This window comes from Eleutherodactylus coqui, chromosome 3, assembly GCF_035609145.1.
Source record: "Eleutherodactylus coqui strain aEleCoq1 chromosome 3, aEleCoq1.hap1, whole genome shotgun sequence".
Lineage (NCBI taxonomy): Eukaryota > Metazoa > Chordata > Amphibia > Anura > Eleutherodactylidae > Eleutherodactylus > Eleutherodactylus coqui.
In genome coordinates, this window is record NC_089839.1 from 95,757,161 (window position 1) to 95,777,021 (window position 19,861).

The 19,861-nt window shown below is 40.7% G+C and overlaps 1 protein-coding gene across 3 annotated transcripts in view; it reads right to left on the bottom strand.

Moving 5' to 3' along the window:
- The window catches only part of TTC27 (tetratricopeptide repeat domain 27), a 383,896-nt gene that overhangs the window by 73,264 nt on the left and 290,771 nt on the right, over positions 1–19,861 (bottom strand). For all 3 annotated transcript variants that reach the window (XM_066595887.1, XM_066595886.1, XM_066595885.1), the window contains 3 exons: positions 17,877–17,999; positions 17,474–17,701; positions 1,831–1,929 (listed from right to left, as the gene is read on the bottom strand). In XM_066595887.1, the coding sequence (XP_066451984.1) occupies positions 1,831–1,929; positions 17,474–17,701; positions 17,877–17,999 (450 nt within the window). The remainder of the gene's footprint in view (positions 1–1,830; positions 1,930–17,473; positions 17,702–17,876; positions 18,000–19,861) is intronic.

Consider the following 19,861-nt stretch of genomic DNA (forward strand, 5'->3'; position numbering starts at 1 on the left):
CTCCGTGGACCGCAGCTCTTCTGTGCGGTCCATTGCCGATTCCAGCCTCCTGATTGGCTGGAATCGGCATGTGACGGGGCGGAGCTACACGGAGCCGGCATCCTGCACGAGAGGCTCCATTGAAGAAAGCAGAAGACCCGGACTGCGCAAGCGCGGCTAATTTGGCCATCAGAGGCCGAAAATTAGTCCGAAACCATGGAGACGAGGACGCCAGCAACGGAGCAGGTAAGTATAAAACTTTTGATAACTTCTGTATGGCTCATAATTAATGCACAATGTATATTACAAAGTGCATTAATATGGCCATACAGAAGTGTATAGACCCACTTGCTGCCGCGGGACAACCCCTTTAATAGTGGGAGCTGGGAGCCTCAGATGCAGCCATGCATGCTGCCCCTGTCGTTCCCTGTCCGTTTCTGTGGTGTTTCCATGACTTTCTGATGTTTTCATGTGTTTCACAAATCAACCCCTATGCGGAGCATCGGTCCCATACAAAAATGCTCGAGTCCCCCATTGACTTCAATGGGGTTCGTTACTCGAAACGAACTCTCGAGCATTACGAAACATTCGACTCGAGTACCGAGCACCCGAGCATTTTGGTGCTCGCTCATCTCTATTCTTAATGCGATTTTATTGCATCCAAACCGTCTTGTGTGAATGCACTCTAATAGTTGTGTGGGTCTCTATTTGCATTTAAACATGCAGACAGTAAAGCAAAATGTAGTCCAAAATTATCATAGAAGAGAAGCACCACCAATGGTCCAAAAATGTTAGTTTTATTCAATCCATAAAAGTGGGACACCAACGTTTCAACTCCGCATGGAGTCTTTTTCAAGCTAAAGAAGACTCCATGCAGAGTTGAAACGTTGCTGTCCCACTTTTATGGATTGAATAAAACCAACATTTTTGGACCATTGGTGGTGCTGCTCTTCTATGCTATTTTTGGACTATACTTTATGGTTCTTGGAGCTGGGACCATAAAACTCATATTTTCAAGATGAATAAATGTAACATCTATAATTCACTAGTGATTTATTTTAGGTTGTTGGATGTAAAGCTCTAATCGTATACTGCTATAAAAAAAAACTATAAAAAACAGCCACAAAAACTCTTGTACACTCAGTAGGATTACATGGAGCAGCTTTCAAAATCATTGAAGTGCAGGTGGACTTGAAGAATGGCTGCTGCTGTTAGCTGAAAGGACGGAGGTGTGGTATAACAGTACTCACTAGTGATGTTGTGAACCTCTGTGATTTTATCAGCCAAGTCTACCAGAAGCCACAATAATGCCCTGACAGCATGTGTCCTCATCACTCTTGGCAGACCAGTGAGTGGTGCGCCAAGACACAATGAAGAGCAGCCTTTGGTGCTGAATGTTTAGACAGCAAGACAGACAAAGGACGGGACAGGACAAAGTTCAGATGGAGCAATTTTAAAAATGATAGCATCAAAACTAAGCATCTGTTTAAAAATAACACAATTTTTTAACAAAAAAAAATGGCACTGTCCCTTTAAGGAAACACCATTGAGTTTAGAATGAAGCCAATTTCCAGAAGAGGGTGGTGATGATGCTTTACAGAGTACCCGGATGCCTTTGGGGGAAACTACTCGTTTTTAAAGCCTCTTTCTTTACAATTCTGTCAGAGACCTCCTTTGACAGAGATCTTCAAGTATAATTCAAAGGGTTTGAGTACTCTCTGGTTTTGGAAACTGAAGAGGTGAGAACTCATGGGAGACACCAATGTGATTTTCTGACATGTCTCTATGATGTGTCAGGGGGTCATATTGTGTGGATTTGCCCTTTGAATACATAAAGAGGATATTACTTACATCAGGCTCCAGGGTGACACAACGTTGAAAAGCTCTTGCAGCCCCTTCATATCCTTGTAGGGTGATATAAGCACAGCCCAATGAGAACCATACACCAAGCTGTAAAGAAAAGAAATGGAATTCTATATATAAGCAATGCTCCAGACTGAAAATAATTACCTAGGAACCATTGACTCCTAATGTAAAATTTTAGAAGCGAAATAAAATTTTTGTTGCCGGATATAACATATATATTGTTATACTTACATATAGACATGCAGAGTGCCACCCCACTATAATATACCGTGTTTCCCTGAAAATAAGACCTAGTAGAGGTTTTGCTGAAGTGCTCAATATAAGGCCTCCCCTGAAAGTAAGACCTAGCCATGTCCCTGCTGTGCGAGTCTGCTGTGATGAGCTCCCCCTGGTGGCCGGAAGGTCCAGGGACTGCTGTGGGTGATCGTTACAGTCTCCAGTGTGTGGGAGCCAGGTAGTTTACACCCCATATTTTTTGTGGCCCTGTTTGTGAGTCAGGCATCCAGTGTGTCACTTTGATTCTTTAGGGGTTTGTCACAGTTTGTCTGGTTATGCTGGTTTGTGATGACAACTACTGTAAACTATATAATAAATGTTCTTTTTTTTTTTGTTCAACAGTAAATGTGAATTCTTCTTCAAGAAAAAATAAGACATCCCCTGAATATAAGGCCTAGCGCACATCTTTGGGAGCAAAAATTAATATAAGACACTGTCTTATTTTCGGGGAAACAGGGTGCAGAGTTTACGCCCTTATATACAAATCCAGAACTCCAGGCTCGGATAGGCCAGTCGGGGTGTTTGCAATGTGGGTGTAAAATGGATAGAAATGGGTATATACAATGGTGGATCATCATATAGGCAGTTTAGGAGGCTGCCTGGAGGGTTCTGCAGCTAAGGACCCATGCCGATCAGCTGGTTGTAAAAGTTGAACATGACATCACTGGCCTGAGAGCAGCTCATTCGCATCCAACTGTAATGGACTGAGCTGCAGTACCAGGCAAAGTCACTATGAAATGCACAGCGCTGTGCCTGGTATGCTATTAACTGATAGCTGTTCTAACCCAAGTGATGCAGTCATTTCAGACAGCTGATCGTCAGGGAATCTCGACCGGTGGAGCCCCACCAATCTGATATTGATGCTATTCTGAGGATAGATCATCAATATTTTTGTCCTGGAAACCCCTTTAATTCAATAATAATTCAACACTTCAACTGAACATGCAATTTTATTATATAGATGGAAGGTGGAGCCCAAGAACTAAATCCATTGGTGGGCCTATGTCCCCCAGCTGATAATCACATTCAGAGTTTCCCCTCGCAATATAATCGTATCAATTCTTCTATGCACACTTTCACACCGTTTTTGAAGGAACTCAGAAGGGAGGTGGTTACAAACATCTTGGAGAACTAAGTACAGATCTAATGTACATGCAGGCTGTCTAAAATCCTTCTGTCTCTTCATTTAATCCTAGACAAACTCAATGATGTTAAAATCAGAATCTGTGGGGGCCGTATCATCACTTCCAGGACTCTTTGTTCTTAAATTATATTGGCTGTATGTTTGGGGCTGTTCTGCTGCAGAACAAATTTGGAGCCAATCAGACACCTCCCTGATGGTATTGCATGATGGATAAGTATCAGCCTGTAAGTCTAAGCATTGATGTTACCATTAATCCTGACCAAACCCCCAACTCCATTTGCAGAAATGCAGGCCCAAACTTGGTACTTCCACCATACTTCCCTGCTGCCTGCAAACGCTCATTATTGTACCGCTCTCCACCATGCGTCACTGCTGCCTGTAGACACTCATTGTACCGCTCTCCACCATGCTTCACTGTTGCCTGCAGGCACTCATTATTGTACCACTCTCCACCATGGGTCACTGCTGCCTGCAGACACTCATTATACCGCTCTCCACCATGTGTCACTGCTGCCTGCAGACGCTCATTATTGTACGGCTCTCCACCATACTTCACTGCTGCCTACGGACACATTGTACCGCTCTCCATCATGCTTCACTGTTGCCTGCAGATACTCATTGTACCGTTCTCCACCCTACTTCACTGGTACCTGCAGACACTCATTATTGTACCACTCTTCAGCCCTTTAGTGAACAAACTGCTTTCTGCTACAGCCAAATATTTCAAATTTTGACTCATAAGTACAGAGCAGCTGCTGCCATTTTTCTGCACCCAGTTGCTAGGTTGTCATGGATAGTTGAGTTGCTTGGCTATGTTTTTATGTGAATAATATGGCTTTGTGACTGCAATTCATCCATGAAGACCACCTCTAACCAGACGTCTTCAAACCGTAAATGGATTTACCTGGGTCCCACTGGTTTCTGCCAGTTCTGAGCTGACTGCAGTGCTGGACATCTTCCAAATTCAAAGGGAAATAAGCATTTTGTCTTTCATCTGCTGTACTAATTTTTCTTGGCTGACCACAGCGTCTACAGTCCTCAATGTTGCACTTTTTTTGTGCTTTTTCAAAACCGCTTGGACAGCACATCTCAAAACTCCAGTCTGTTTTGAAATCTTTGCCTGGGAGAAACCTTGCTGATGCAGTCTAATATACCTTGTGTCTTATTGTTGTGCTCAGTCTCGGCAGATGTATGACCTGTGACATGAAATGGTCTTCCATAACCTCACCTTTGTAGCAAAGTCTGGCTGTTTAAAGCCTCCTACGCAGCTGTTTCTATTTCAACCTACATATGAAATTGATGATCATCATCACCTGTTTGGTATAATTTGCTAATCACACACCTCAATATAATCTTGCAAAATCCCCGACTTTGTGCAAGTGTACCTAGAATTGGTGTGGTTTTGAAGGCAAAGTGTGGTCACACCAAATACTGATTTGATTTAGACTTTTCTTTTGTTCATTGACTTTGCCCCTAATATAAACCAGTGTTGTCAAGGTGTATATGAACAGTACACCCTAGTCAAAAAAAGGTCTTCCAAGTACCTCAAACCCCGTGTTGAGCTGTTCCTGTCCAGTGTCTTATAGGAGCTGGATAGACTTCAGGACTATATTTGAGTGAAGATAGCAGTGACCACGTGGAGTGGATATCCAGACATTGTTGGGTCAGGTAGGAATCCTAACACTGTGCTGGCTGACCGTTCACTGTAAAATTGTCAGATGGGTCTAGATGGTGTTACTTTACTTTGAAGAGATCTGTTAGGTTTCCAGTATATTTGAGGGCAACTACAGATTGTCACAAAAAATACCACAAAGCTTGACAGAACCCTGAACACGGCCTACACATTGTCTATAAGTATAGGGAAATATCACAATGACTGCAGCCATCAAGACTACAGACTGCTACACAACAGATGGAAGATGAACACATTTTCTTGGTTTCTGGTTGTTGAAGCCTCTTCTCATGTTACTCAGCAGATGTGGTCCAGCATGGCGGTCAGTAGCACCCCTCCATCACATCCTCTTATGCCTGTTCTACATTAAGACTGCCGCTGACTGACATGTTTTGCATGCCAAAGCCCCGGCATTGCTTGTTTCCCAATTCTGGAAGTGAGGACATGTCTGTATATTCAGAGAACTGGGTTTTATGATTGTATTATATGACTGACCCCATCATCTTTCACTTCATCTTACATCACAACAAAGGAAACCCCGAGACGACTGGCATATTGCATGAAATGTCTCCCTCTTCCCTTCTACACAATGAAGGTCAGTGAGAATAGCAGAGATCTTTCTGCCTTTTTGAAAGATTCTTTGTGGTTACATCAACAGAAGGATTTATAGCAATCTCTGAATGAACAATGTCTTGTCTTCTTAGCGCCTCATGACAACATAAAAGCCCAGGAAGCATATCTGTCAACATATGAAGAAGCACAGCCGAGACCATGCATGGAAGAAAGAGAAGAGCAAACAAGAAGAGCAGTGAGAAGGGGGCTGCGCAAAGACATGGATGAAGAAGAGGAAGACAAGGAGGGAAGAAAAGAAGAAAGTGAAGTTTGGTATCAAGATTACCAAGATCGCCACAAGAAGTAGCAGGATCAGGCAGCATAATAGCCAGGATTATGTCAACCAGTATGAGAGGAAAGGAAAGCATATAAACAAGGTTTCCTGCTGAAACCTCTCAGCCAATTAGATCATCTATGGCAATACCAGGATATACATATTAAAATAAGAAAATAGTAATAGTAGCAGCATTACAGTAATAATATTAGTGGGTATAAGTAATAATAGTAATATAGTACGGTAGTAGTAAAATAGAAGGTATAGTTGTAAGAATAGTGATCTAGATGAAGTATAATAGTAGGTATAAGAGTGATACCCGTGATCTAGTAGTAGTATAATAGTAGATATAAGAGTAATGATAGTGATAAAATAGTCATATAATAGTTGGAGTAATAATACTGATCTAGTAGTAATAGTATAATAGTAGTTATTAGAGTAATACTAGTAATCACATTAGTAATGTAGGTAAGCATTCATATTAGCAATTAAATAAAAGCAGTAACAATAGTAGTTGTAATAAAAGATGTGATCCAGGGTTTCAGGATTACTCATCTTTACCCGGGGTCAAGGAGGACTTTTTTCCCTGTGACATGAAGTGGCAGCATGTGCCCAAGGTCTTTTGCCTTCTTCTACCGGTAGAACAACTTGATACCCCGGGAGTTAGGACGCCGAGTCAGCATGGACCATGTTTACTCGCTGAAACAGGTATTGTGCTTTTAATCATTCTGTACCATTATCCATAAAACTCAGACTAGAACTGATCCAGTGTGAGGCGGTAAAGGCTTGTATGCACAGTTACATGTGGCGAAGGATACAGCCAGATGAACCTACATTGATTTACAGACAGAAGAATCATTATGTAACGCTCGGTGACTGTGTTTGTTTATATGTACCTTATATACTCAAGTATAAGCCGTCTTTTTCAGCATATTTTTTATGCTGAAAAAGTCCCCCTTGGCTTATACTCGAGTGCAGGTCCGTGCACCATTTCACTGAATTCAATAATGACCCAGCGCTGCCTGTGATTGGCTGAGCGCTGTGACCAATCACTGCCAGCGCTCAACTGTCATTCAATGGATGGCTGAGCGATCAGCCAATCAGATACAGCCCTTTCAGCAGGTGGGGATTTTAACTCCCAGCCTGCTGAAAGAACTTCACTGCACTGCTGAGGGACCATGCGGCTACACGCGGCTGGGGCCTGGCAGAGAGGTGAGTATTTTTAACACATGATAGTGATGATTTTCAGGAAAGGGCTTATTTTTAAAACCCTTCCCTGAAAAATCACTGCACGCAGTCCATTGCTTTCAATGGGGCCGCCGGCAGCAGCAGCAGCCCCATTGAAAGCAATGGTGCACGGACCTCATTCGAGTATTAACCCACCTTAGGCTTATACTCGAGTCAACAAGTTTTCCCAGTTTTCTGTGGTAAAATTTGGTGCCTCAGCTTATACTCGAGTATATATGGTAAAAGGATTTAATCATTTCCAGCCCAATTCGAGACTTTCGGTAGCACTCAATGTTGGACTGCATACAGGACTTTAACTGTTTATATGTTTACATAAAACATCGACCATATTTACTAATGTTGTCCAAAGTCATCGCAGTGGCGCACGCTGTGAGGTAGATTTGGCACATCTAGTTGGTGTATTTTAGACCACTATTTTTCCGCCAAAAAACTGGTGTGTTTTACAACTCACCAAAACCACACCCCTTCTTAAGACAAGGCGCAAGCATCAGTTGTTTTTTTACACAAATCAGTACATTTGTCTCCATTGATTTGCCCCAAAGTGAAGGTGCTAATTACGTTAGTATCCTGGTGCAACAGTGATGCATGAATTTGTGCCCATGTGCTCTAAGATGTCCAAAAGGGCTAAACGGATTGGTGTAATGACAGACTACTTACTGAAAGTAATCTAAACGGATTGGTGTAATGACAGACTACTTACTGAAAGCAGCGTACCTGTCACTATACGCTGCTGCCTGCAGATGGGGACCCGACAGGCTCCCTTTAAGCACCTTGGTCACAACGCATGTTGGCATTGTGAGCAGCGAGTTTATCCGTCCTTGTAAGGCTTTACTGGCAGCAGCAAGACCCAGGACTTGTCTGCATCTACTTTTTATATTGTTTCTGTATTACTTATACTGGCAGCCTGAAAATCCTAAAAAGTTAAAGAAAAGTCCAACAATTGAAAAGCATTACAGGAAACAAACATTCCAGCGAGAGATTAGTGGGAAGTTCACCAATGATGGGAGATTAGAAACTGCTACATTGCATTACAATGGACAATACTTGTATCTTCCCTCAAACTAAATTAAGAGAAAACATTCAACAAATTACATTTTTATTCACGGGACCAAAGCATTTTAGAATATGGAGTGGTGAGAGGTTATTTCCAGGTAAGTCACTGGGCTGAACTACTGATTCACATTGTAGTACAGAGAATGGGCAGAGTAGTATGTGCCATACCCCACAAAAATGATCCCAGAGAGGAGCAGCTCATGAACATAGTCCCCTCTTAACCCCTTGAGTGGCGGGTTTCCTACCACCCTGTCGTGCCCACCAGGGCAGGTTTTTTAAAATGGTCTAATCATTGAATTTCAACTAATTTTGCAGTTGCGTCTCAAGAGCCATAACTTTTTCATTTTTCCATTGACACGGCCATATAAGGGCTTGTTTTTTGCGGGACAAGTTGTGATTTTTTTAAACAGGGGGGAGGAAAAAAAGAAATGGGGAAAAAAGAAAAAAAGGGGCCATGTCATTAAGGGGTTAAATAATGTATTAACTTCCTTCTCTGGGTCACTACAACGCATGGATACCACATGTGTGATTGTATTTTTGATTTTTTACAAAGTAAAGGGAGACAAGTGTTTTTATTATTTTTTTTATAATTTTTATAATTTTTTTCCTTTTTTTTTTATTTTTTATCCCTTTAGGGGACTTCCACAGGGACCCATCAGGACCCCTGATCACATTCCGGGGGTCCGATGGTGACAGCCCTTTACATGCTGCAGTGACAGCCCTTTACATGCTGCAGTCACATAGACTGCAGCATGTAAAGGGTTAACACAGCAGAGATCGGAGGTTTTCTCTGATCTCTGCTGTAAGAGCAGGTACCTAGCTGTCCTCTGACAGCTAACAACCAGCTCTCCCTGCCACAGAGACCATCGGCCTGCTTCTGACAAGCCGATGGTCTCTATGGCAACCTGTAAGCAAACCAGTGCAGGAGTTTGCCGGCATATCGGCAATATCTTCTGCTGGTTTTTCAAAGCCCTTGCTTTGTTCTCTCTGGGTCTGTGCAGGCAGAGCACACTGTCACAGCTTGTGGCACTGTGCTCTGCAGCTCCCATAGTGATACATAGCCCGGAAATCTTCCGGGCAGTATCGCTATGAGCAGTGGAGCTCGTCCCGGAAAATTTCCGGGCGTGCCACTCAAGGGGTTAAAGCACTGACCAAATTCTTTTAAAGGGAACCTGGCATTAACAAATCACACTACAGAATCGGGAGTACCTCTATAAGCTATAAAATGTACTTTTATTGTAGCACACGCTGTATGCGATTCACATGTCCAGTCACCTTGGAGGTCCTCACAACATCTGAAGCTTAGTTACTCCTCCTGGCAGATAGCCCCCAGTGCTGCTCAACAAAGTATGTTTTATGGTACTAGGCCTACTACTGATGTCAGCAGTGTGAAGTGTATGTATGCACTTGGTCCAACAAGTCATTTGTGACACAAGTGCGGCCAGAAGAATTAGAACGTACTCTTTACTTCATTTGTGCTCAAAGATTTGAGTCAGCTGTCAGACAGACCCCATACATATACAACCATGTGCTGCAAGAATACCTGTGTACTTCAAATATAAGTGTGCGGAGCTGAACAGATGTCAACAAATGACAGAGTTCATTTACAATGGTTTTTCCTCGTTGAGCATCTCATACAAAGGTGTATTTGTTTCTCCAATATCCCTTCCACCCTCGCTCCATAGCCTTCAAATTGCATGAAGCCATCTGCCCACAAAATCCCTTACAACCAGGTGACATCTCCGTGATTTACAGTATAATAAATCAGCCGCCATTGAGGGAAAATTTTCATTTACGCAGGGGTGGGAGATGACCTTACAGACTGAAATGTCAATTGATAGATGGCGCTATTGTTGTACCACTGTCATGGAAGTTAGCCACCAATTCTCCATTATGGAGACCTCTGTAAAGATTCTCCATAGAACTCATCTGATGCCTCAATGGCTACAGTACTGTTTCCCGACCCCCACCCCATTATGTTTTCAAGGAGGTCAAGAAACTGGTTCTCCACTCCACACTTGTTGGACTTGGCCGGAAATTGAGAGGCTGTGGTCTCAGGTTCACAGCTTGCTCAACCATCTCTTTGTTGGTCTGGTTCATATATCTTGCACAGTTTCCAGTCAGTTTCCAACATTTAAGAATCAAGCCCACAAGCTTATCGAGTATCAATGCCAAATCAATGTGAAATGGCTACAAGAATCCATAGTGCTTCCAGATGGAAGTAACCTACCCGTTCCTCTAATGAGGTTACAAATAGAGTTTCTAATATGACGCTGAATAAAAACATTCATGCAGCCAGGACTGGCACTGTCAGTTTTTTTCTAACACTTGGCAACCCTGGATTAATTATTTAGATCTCGCAGGTCTACAGCATAATGTTTCTTCTACTTTACTCCTCCGACTATGCTAGAAATCCCACCCTATATCCATTTTTTTTAAACTCAGTTTAGGATAAAGTTGGAACTCTATGTGGATCCTAAAACTGGAGATCTGAGGCCTACAGAGACTTTCCCGAGTTCACAGCTACTGCATGTGCCAGTCCCAGACTACACATTGCTGAGAACAGATATGCAAGCTATGAGAGCACCTACTTTGAATAGAGCTCTACAGAGGTCATGCTAGATCACTAAAAATACTTTATAGAAGTTGTCCGGATTTATAGCAGTGCGTTGAACCATGATTGCTCCAACACACAGACTGCTGGATTAAGTAGAAATCTACTGTAGCCATTTGTTCTGTCATTTCCAGCAATGTGTCGTTACGAGCCTTCGCAGTCATGCATCTTAAGCAGAAGCTCTCTTACTCATCCGGCATGCAGGATGCACTGATGCTTTCCACTAAATAACCATTACTGCTTGAAATGAACGTTTTAAACAAAAATATTCATATTCAGGGGATATTGTGCGGCATAGAAGCACCTCCCCATATCTACTTCTATACAATGTATCCTGTTCTACCAAGCACGGATACAAGAGGACGTTCCTGGTTAATAATGAGGGCTGCGTTAAAGAATATATGAGGATATGAAACGCGGGTCTTAAAAAATTCTGCCCATAAAGCTAACTTGATATTCTAGCGGCATAATTTGTTGGTGACATCTATTTTTATTAATGGCATATATTGCCATTAGCTCCAAGACATTTTATAGCTGTTTCTTAGCCATTTATATTCCCAAGGGGAAGGATTGGGTAGTGCTAGTTTAAGGCTAATGTCTATTGAAGTGCTGTAATATTTCCCAGTTAGTATAAGCACACCGCCGCATATGATTAATTGTATTGACAAAATGTGGAGATTAATTAAGAGTGACGCATCATGTAATATGCCAGTCTTTAACGCCTTAAGTGCTTTTCTTTTTTTTTTTTCATTTTTAATTTTTCCTTGCCACTTTAAAAAATCCAAACTTTTATTTATACATCTATGTAGCTGTCTGAGGGTTTGTTTTTTGCAAGACGAGTTTAATTTTTTCAGTACATTAAATAGCACCATTAAAAAATGCGAGCGAAGAGAAATGAGGAAAAAAACGCAATTCTGACATCTTTGGGGGAACCTTGTTTCTATGGTGCACACACTGCATTTTATATCATATAACAATTTATTCTAGGGGTCAGAATGATTACGACTATATCCTTTTTTTTGATGTACTAAAACATCTTTGGAAAAGAATACAATGATTTCCTGCCGCCAAAATCCTAAAACAAAAATACATGTTTGGTATCGCTGCGTCCGTAAACGTCCGATCTATCAAAGTAATGCACTATTTACCCCATATGGTGAACGCCAGAAATGCACTTTTTTTGGTCATTCTATCTCCAAGAAAAAAATGTATAAAAGTGATCAAAAAGTTGCATATATGTGGCACGAACGCAAACTACAGGACATCCTGCAAGAAATATGCCCTCGCACAACTATGTAGACGGAAAAATTAAAAAGTTATTGCGTGCAGAAGATGGCAGCAGAAAATAACTTTAAAAACATTAAATGTCTTTGAAAAAAATAAAAGTAGTACAACAAAGAAAAAAAAAACGACATAAATTTGGTATCGTAGTAATCGTACTGACCCATAGACTAAAGTTATCACGTCATTTGTGTTGCAGTTTGTGCGCCATAGAAACAAAACGCACCGAAAGATGGGAAAATTTTTTTATTTTTTTTTTATTTTACTCCACTTAGTACTGTTTTTAAAGTTTTTCAGTACATTATATGGTACATTAAATAGCACCATTGAAAAATACAACTCGTCCAGCAAAAAACAAGCCCTCATACAACAACGTTGATGGAAATAGGAGTTATGATTTTTTAAAACAAAAAATGCTTGGTCACTAAAAGGTTAAATAACTTGAAAATGAAACGTGCTGTTATTATTCAGTTTTACCAGTGTGATCAGTATATTTTAATATTACAGAAACCTATCAATTACTTTCTGTTACAAACATTTTTTAAAAATTGTTGCACAGTGTTATTGTTCAGGTGGTTAATTCACGTTTATATTGAATGATCATCATTCCCTTTTGCTTGTTTGAATGATTTTTTGAATGGCAAACGTTCTGTCTGAACGCACCGTAAAGCATGCCTCCTAATACAATTGACACTTCTAAAAGGCAGAATAGAAATCTATGCCTGTTACAATTTGCGCCATTTTCTATGTTCAATAATGATAAATTTGTGGTCAATCTTGTTGTACTTGACCTTTTGGTTAATCTCAATCACTTTTGGTAGAGGAGAGAAAAGTCACAAATTTTGTGTGCAATTTTTTTTCTTTTTACCCCCAAATACTGGCACAATGCTGGTGATAAATTCCTGCCAAGGTCCTTATGGCAGCAGGATTACACATTAATTTACAATTTGCAGTTTGAATACTTGTAAAGTTGCAGATTGTAATCTGTGGCCAAAGAGAAAGTTGCAGAATTTTACAATGAGTGTGCCTGAAATCTCATTAGTAGAGGAGCCCTTGGTTATGGCTTCCACACTACTCTTTGCTTTGCTTAGAGGAATTATTCTCTAGCCCATCAATTTCTACAGTAGATTTATGAAACTGTATAAAGAAAGCAACAGCTGAGACAAACAGACATAAATGACTCAAATCAAAGCAACTATAATAAACAGTTGAACGCCAAACAATTTATGATGGTAATAAAATAAAAGTATCATACCAATATAATATACTGATCAGACCGGGCTTAGACGGACGCAATTCGCTACAGGAGGTACACAGCAAATATGCAATCCCAATGAATGCCCCCTATTGCCATGTACTATCTGTAAGTGCACGTAATACGCACTAAGATACAATATGCTGCAAATTTTGTTTCGTGTGAATGGCAACATGGCTGTCTATGGGAGATTAGTACAGTGTGTTCCGCGCAGAATAGGCTATACCAATACGGTTGTGTGAGCCCGGTCTAAATATGTATTTATACATCCATTTTATTCACTGAGCTACTGGACAAAAGAAAAGCCTTTACATAAAGCTCGTATCGAAACAGGTAGTCAAATCTGTTGACATACACAGAATGTGTGCAAGACAAGCATCTAATATACAGTAATCCACTTCACTGAGAGGCACGCTGCTACTTCTGAATGCACAGCAGCTGATCCAACACGTGTCTACTGTGATATCAGAAGTATTTGTGCTTTTACATAGGACTGCAGATACACCAACAGTACTGTATTTATCAAGTAGTTCCATGGAATAAGCTGTGTGAATGGATGGAACTTGGGGTCGGCCGTTCTCAGCGTGCCATGTGTTTTCTATATTGAAATATTACGAGCGTCTATGACTTTGACCCTCTGCGAGTATAGAGAATGAATTTTCCATTTTATAGAAGAGTTAGAATGTGTCTACTATATTTTGTCCCCATGTGTATGGGATGCTGGAGACATGATCAGCGCAAAAGATGGAAAACTGCCTGCATACGCTGTATGGGAAATTAAACCCATATGAAAGTAGCGTCACAACTGAAATATATTTATGGGGGCATATATTTATAGTTTAATGACTTTTCTCGGCTCCTCTGTGTCCACTACAGATTACTGCTATTTTTCTAAAAGTTGAAAGTGAATGATCTGCGATGCGAGAACCGCCCAATGGACAAGAGCCGCACAGCAGCCAGGCCAACACCAGTCACAAATTGGTGCTGTACCTGCACATGCTACACCCCCACCCAATCCCTATACTTGAAATTGCTAGCATACAACATATTGATGCAGCCCCAGAGAAATTAAAGTTGACTAATTAGAAATCCATCAATCTGTTCCTGCAATCAAGCGCTAGACTCATAGCACTAAAATGTATAAGCGCTAGACTCATAGCACTAAAATGTATAAGCGCTACAGTCATAGCACTAAAATGTATAAGCGCTACAGTCATAGCACTAAAATGTATAAGCGCTAGACTCATAGCACTAAAATGTATAAGCGCTAGACTCATAGCACTAAAATGTATAAGCGCTACAGTCATAGCACTAAAATGTATAAGCGCTAGACTCATAGCACTAAAATGTATAAGCGCTACAGTCATAGCACTAAAATGTATAAGCGCTACAGTCATAGCACTAAAATGTATAAGCGCTACAGTCATAGCACTAAAATGTATAAGCGCTAGACTCATAGCACTAAAATGTATAAGCGCTAGACTCATAGCACTAAAATGTATAAGCGCTAGAGTCATAGCACTAAAATGTATAAGCGCTACAGTCATAGCACTAAAATGTATAAGCGCTACAGTCATAGCACTAAAATGTATAAGCGCTAGACTCATAGCACTAAAATGTATAAGCGCTAGACTCATAGCACTAAAATGTATAAGCACTAGACTCATAGCACTAAAATGTATAAGCGCTAGACTCATAGCACTAAAATGTATAAGCGCTAGACTCATAGCACTAAAATGTATAAGCGCTAGACTCATAGCACTAAAATGTATAAGCGCTAGACTCATGACACTAAAATGTATAAGCGCTAGACTCATGACACTAAAATGTATAAGCGCTAGACTCATAGCACTAAAATGTATAAGCGCTAGACTCATAGCACTAAAATGTATAAGCGCTAGACTCATAGCACTAAAATGTATAAGCGCTAGACTCATAGCACTAAAATGTATAAGCGCTACAGTCATAGCACTAAAATGTATAAGCGCTACAGTCATAGCACTAAAATGTATAAGCGCTAGACTCATAGCACTATAATGTATAAGCGCTAGAGTCATAGCACTAAAATGTATAAGCGCTAGACTCATAGCGCTTGTCCAGGACACACCAAGATGGCTGCACTGCTTTTCTGACTACCTGATGAACTGTGTATTGGTAGTCTGAGGCCAGATTCACATGAATGTATTTTTTGCCTTCCTCTGGCTCAACATTGGGGTGGGATGGTGGGGGTTAATAGGCTGAACCGGAGGGACAGGTGTCTTTTTTCGGCCTAGCATACTACGTTACTATGTTATATATTTGCGCAGTGTATAACGCACTAAAAATATGCACGAGCAATACGCAGTGAATGGAACCCATTGATTTCAATGGGCTCTTTCAAATAAGCGTATTTTGGGCTGCCAAAAAAAAAATACGCCGCATACTCTATTTTCCTGCGTATTTGTCCAGGGAAACAACACATATTGAACTAATTACCCTAATGAATGGGAGCATGGTTGTGTGTTCTTTCGCATGTGTAAATGCCCACGATTTGCGAGCACAGAAAGTACAATAAAACAATGCACATGTGTGAGCAAATGTGCTTACACCTATGTGACGCTGGCCTAAGACACTACATGCTGGTCTGATTCATCATAGGCTATCACTCTTTGCCGAGCATGATTGCCTTCTAAATATGGGGTCTTAGGGTGGGTGCATAGGTGACTATAGAGACCTATTCTTGATCCGCAGGTTCTTTTTGCTATCCATTCGTGCCTCTTCAAAATTAAAAATGCTGTTGGTAACGGCTGACTGCCAATATGAGTGCTTAAAGGCCAGGGCTTCCCACTTCTTAATGTCTATGCCACAATTTTTAAGGTTAGCGTTAAGTCCTTCCTTAAATCTCTTTTGCTGCCCACCAATATTCCGTTTTCTGTTCTTGATTTGAGAGTATAGTAATTACTTTGGGAGACGGTAATCGGGCATTCGCACAACAAGTCCAGCGAAGTTGATGATGGAGCATTGCTTCAATCCTGGTAGTCCTTGCTTCTTCCAGAACACTGATATTTGTCCGCCTGTCTTCCTAAGAAATTTGTAGGATTTTTCTACGCTGATTGAATCGTTCAGGGAGTTGAGAGTGATGTTTGTAGACGGTCCACGTTTCACAGGCATATAACACTGGTTTGATTAGCCAGTGCTGATCGCGTGAGCATCACCTGAGGTCTGTGTTCCCTCATATGAGCAGCAATGCACACTATGTATCAGGTAGTCAGAGAATCTGAGCTGTCTAGAACCAGAGGGTCTTTTTAAGCTTGCCACAGACTTAAAGATTTGACCATGATACTACAGGTTTTGGGGAAGTCTCATGTTTGAGTTACAGCAATTTTTAAAGTATTGAAAATTGCCCATGGTAATATACATAATTGTGCATTGAGAGGTGTATGTGCAGAGGACTATGCAGAAAAATGCACTGTGCTACAAGTCATCTATTCATTAGGTCATGGCTTAAGAATCCAACAAGTTCTAACTGAAGTACTACTGAACATGTCCCACTGAAGGAACACAAACTTTACCTACTGACATTTTATGAACATGTACATTGTAGTATCAATCCCATCTTCAAAAAAATGTGTTGTGTATTTTGGACTTTATGTGCCTGCGGCCTTTGTTTCCTCCATATATGGTTTGCTAAAAAAAACAAACCCAAAAAACAGATCTCGAAAGATCTGTTTAGGAACCTTTCTTGGTGTGTGCACTCCTATTCAGCCCTAGATGAATGTGAAATGCTGCCTTTTGAAGGTGTTAAGGGTGACACTGAGGTTTTCACAATTTGTTGGGCTGACCATCCCCGGTCTAGTTAGAGGGGTCAAGGGCGGCACTAATGCTCACACAATATGTTGGGCTGGCCATCACTGGTCTAGTTAGTAGGTCAAGGGGCGGCACTAATGCTCACACAATATGTTGGGCTGGCCATCACTGGTCTAGTTAGTAGGTCAAGGGTAGCACTGAGGCTCTCACAATATGTTGGGCTTGCCATCACTGGTCTAGTTAGAGAGATGAAATTAGAGAATATATATTTGGTATCGTACATTAATTTGTATTTGTTTAAACAAAAAAATTACAGGACCACCTCAGTGCAATAATTATAACTTTACAGTGTTACTGAAGGAACATAAGTCTACTAAGTTACCACACAGCAGATTTAATGTTTTGATCTTTACCTGCATTGGATTAATCGCCACAGATTTTTCAAAGCATTCAACACATTGCTGGAACTCGTGATTCCGCAGATGGAGAAGGCCTTTGGAGCGTTGAGAACGAGCGCTGCGGTGTTTGGACATCTCCCATGCTTTATCATAATACTGATGGTCCTGCAGAACATCTCCAAGGAGGCAGTAAAGATGTGGTGTCTCCTCCTTCTCCAATTCCTGTCTCAGAATTTGCTCGGACTGGTGAAAATAAAAGGCCACAAGTGTGAGAGGAAAGAATTAGGTTACTGATGAGATCAAAGCACAACAATAAGCATGATATTAAGATTTACATCTATTCCATGCTATTTCTCATTCCCTCAGAACTTGTAGTGATATATATAATAACCTTTAGCTCCATAAGTCACTTTCTTACCTTTCCATGCTGTCCACTTCGTTCATAACAAATAACAGCATCCTCCCACATCTCCAGCCTCTCAAAAATTTGCAAAGCAGAACTGGTGCATCCCAGATCGAATAATAAGCGTGCAAGTTGTCGCTATAGTGGAAAAAAAGATACAGACAAATTTAATATTTTACATATCTATATATAAAACTTCTAGTTTAACCTGTGCTGGCCAAAAGATGGACCTTGAGCTACCAGTAGACTTCAGAGCAGAGTCGGCACCATAAGATCTTGATAATAGGCCAATAGACTGTTCTCTTTTTGGCTCCATTAGAGGAACAGCTCAGTTATCTATGAAGAAGGCATAGAAGTGGAGCAAGTGCAAGAAGTAATTAATTATGGTTATTAACAGCCTTATTGGTGCACCGATGCATAAAAAAAAGACATGGACAGTATCTTCATTGCCCTACACATATCCATCCCTGGTCTGGTGGTGGACTATCTAACCAAGGCTCTGCAAAAAGTCAATCCCATACTTAAAAATTGACCACTTCTGCTCTAAAAACACTGCATAAAATGCTGCATCAAAAAAATGTGTATATATTCCATAAAGGGTCAGAAAAAATAATACTGCAGACTGAAACCCCACTAATAAACAAGACACTACTGTATTATACACAATAGCTGCAAAAACCTATTAGATCAGAGTAGAATGAAGTCATATATCACTATTGAAAACCAGGCCATAAGCCTTCAGTAATTTACTGACCAATATGTTGTCATTTGTGACAGAAAATAGAGTTTCAGATGTCTCCACTCCTGAAAGTTATTAACTTTTTGCCTGCCGAATCCAAAGCAAGGCAGCAACTGTGTGAATCCATTTTTAGAATATTGGCAGATAAGAGGTTAAGGATGCATTTACACAGACAATTTTCTTGAGCGATCTCTGTGCGTTACGAGAGGTGTAGAAATCGCATGGGAAGAGCCACTTATTTTAAATGACTCTACTTACACCTGTGATTCTTCACTGGCAGTGATGCTGCAACATTCAAAATTTGCAGCATGTCCCATTATCGGGGGTTTCTGTTTAAGAATTGACCAATCTTCTCTGTAGGAGCAAAAGAAAAAAAATTGCATTGCGCTCTCATGTGCATGCAAGTGAAAGGAGCTTGGGAGTCATTGGATCCACAGCTGAATGGTGCAAATGGAAAGCACCAAGTAATATTACTGCACCCCACAATCTAACTTCAAATTTACCCTCAGAAAGTTGGGTTATTTTATACAAATAAAAGTTATGTTTTATTAATTCCTTTTCCGGTGGCTTTCTGTGAATTATATTAGTGTAGCAATAAGTTTTTTTGGCTGTGTCGCAGGAACCAAAATGCACAGAGAAAACTGCGTAGTGTTGAGAATTTAATGTCGGTACGTCAATCTTCTCATGCCAGTGCATCACACCATATTCATCCAATAGGCAATACGTTTCCTTTCTGAAAAGGACTGGAGGAAGTCTATACCTAAAACTCAAAATGGTGAAGCTAATCTCAAGCATATATATTGTAAAACTGCAGTAATTCCATAAGTCTTCCACCCTACGATTGTTTAACTCTATATTGCCCTCAATGATTACAAACGATACGCTAACTACAATTCTAAGTTCATTTCTCTTGGAATTTCATTGCAAAGCAGGTTCCTCCCTTTACTTACAGACCATAACACTGGCCATAGACACTAGATTTTCATACTAGGATTTGCCTAACATCAGTAGAAACATAAAATCGGACATGATTGATTTCTCCTGACACATCCTCTTGTTTACCCTAGAGAAAAGCGGATCCAGAAGTGTATGGCAGAAGCTTATCGCCCCATGTCTACTGAGATGATATTCACATTTGGCTGAGCTGCGTGCATATGTTAATGGTAGAATCAAGAATGATAATGGTGTGCCAAATATAGTCCGGCCAACAATTACTCTATGTCTAGACTGATCATACGTTATCATAGCAGTTACTCATCCT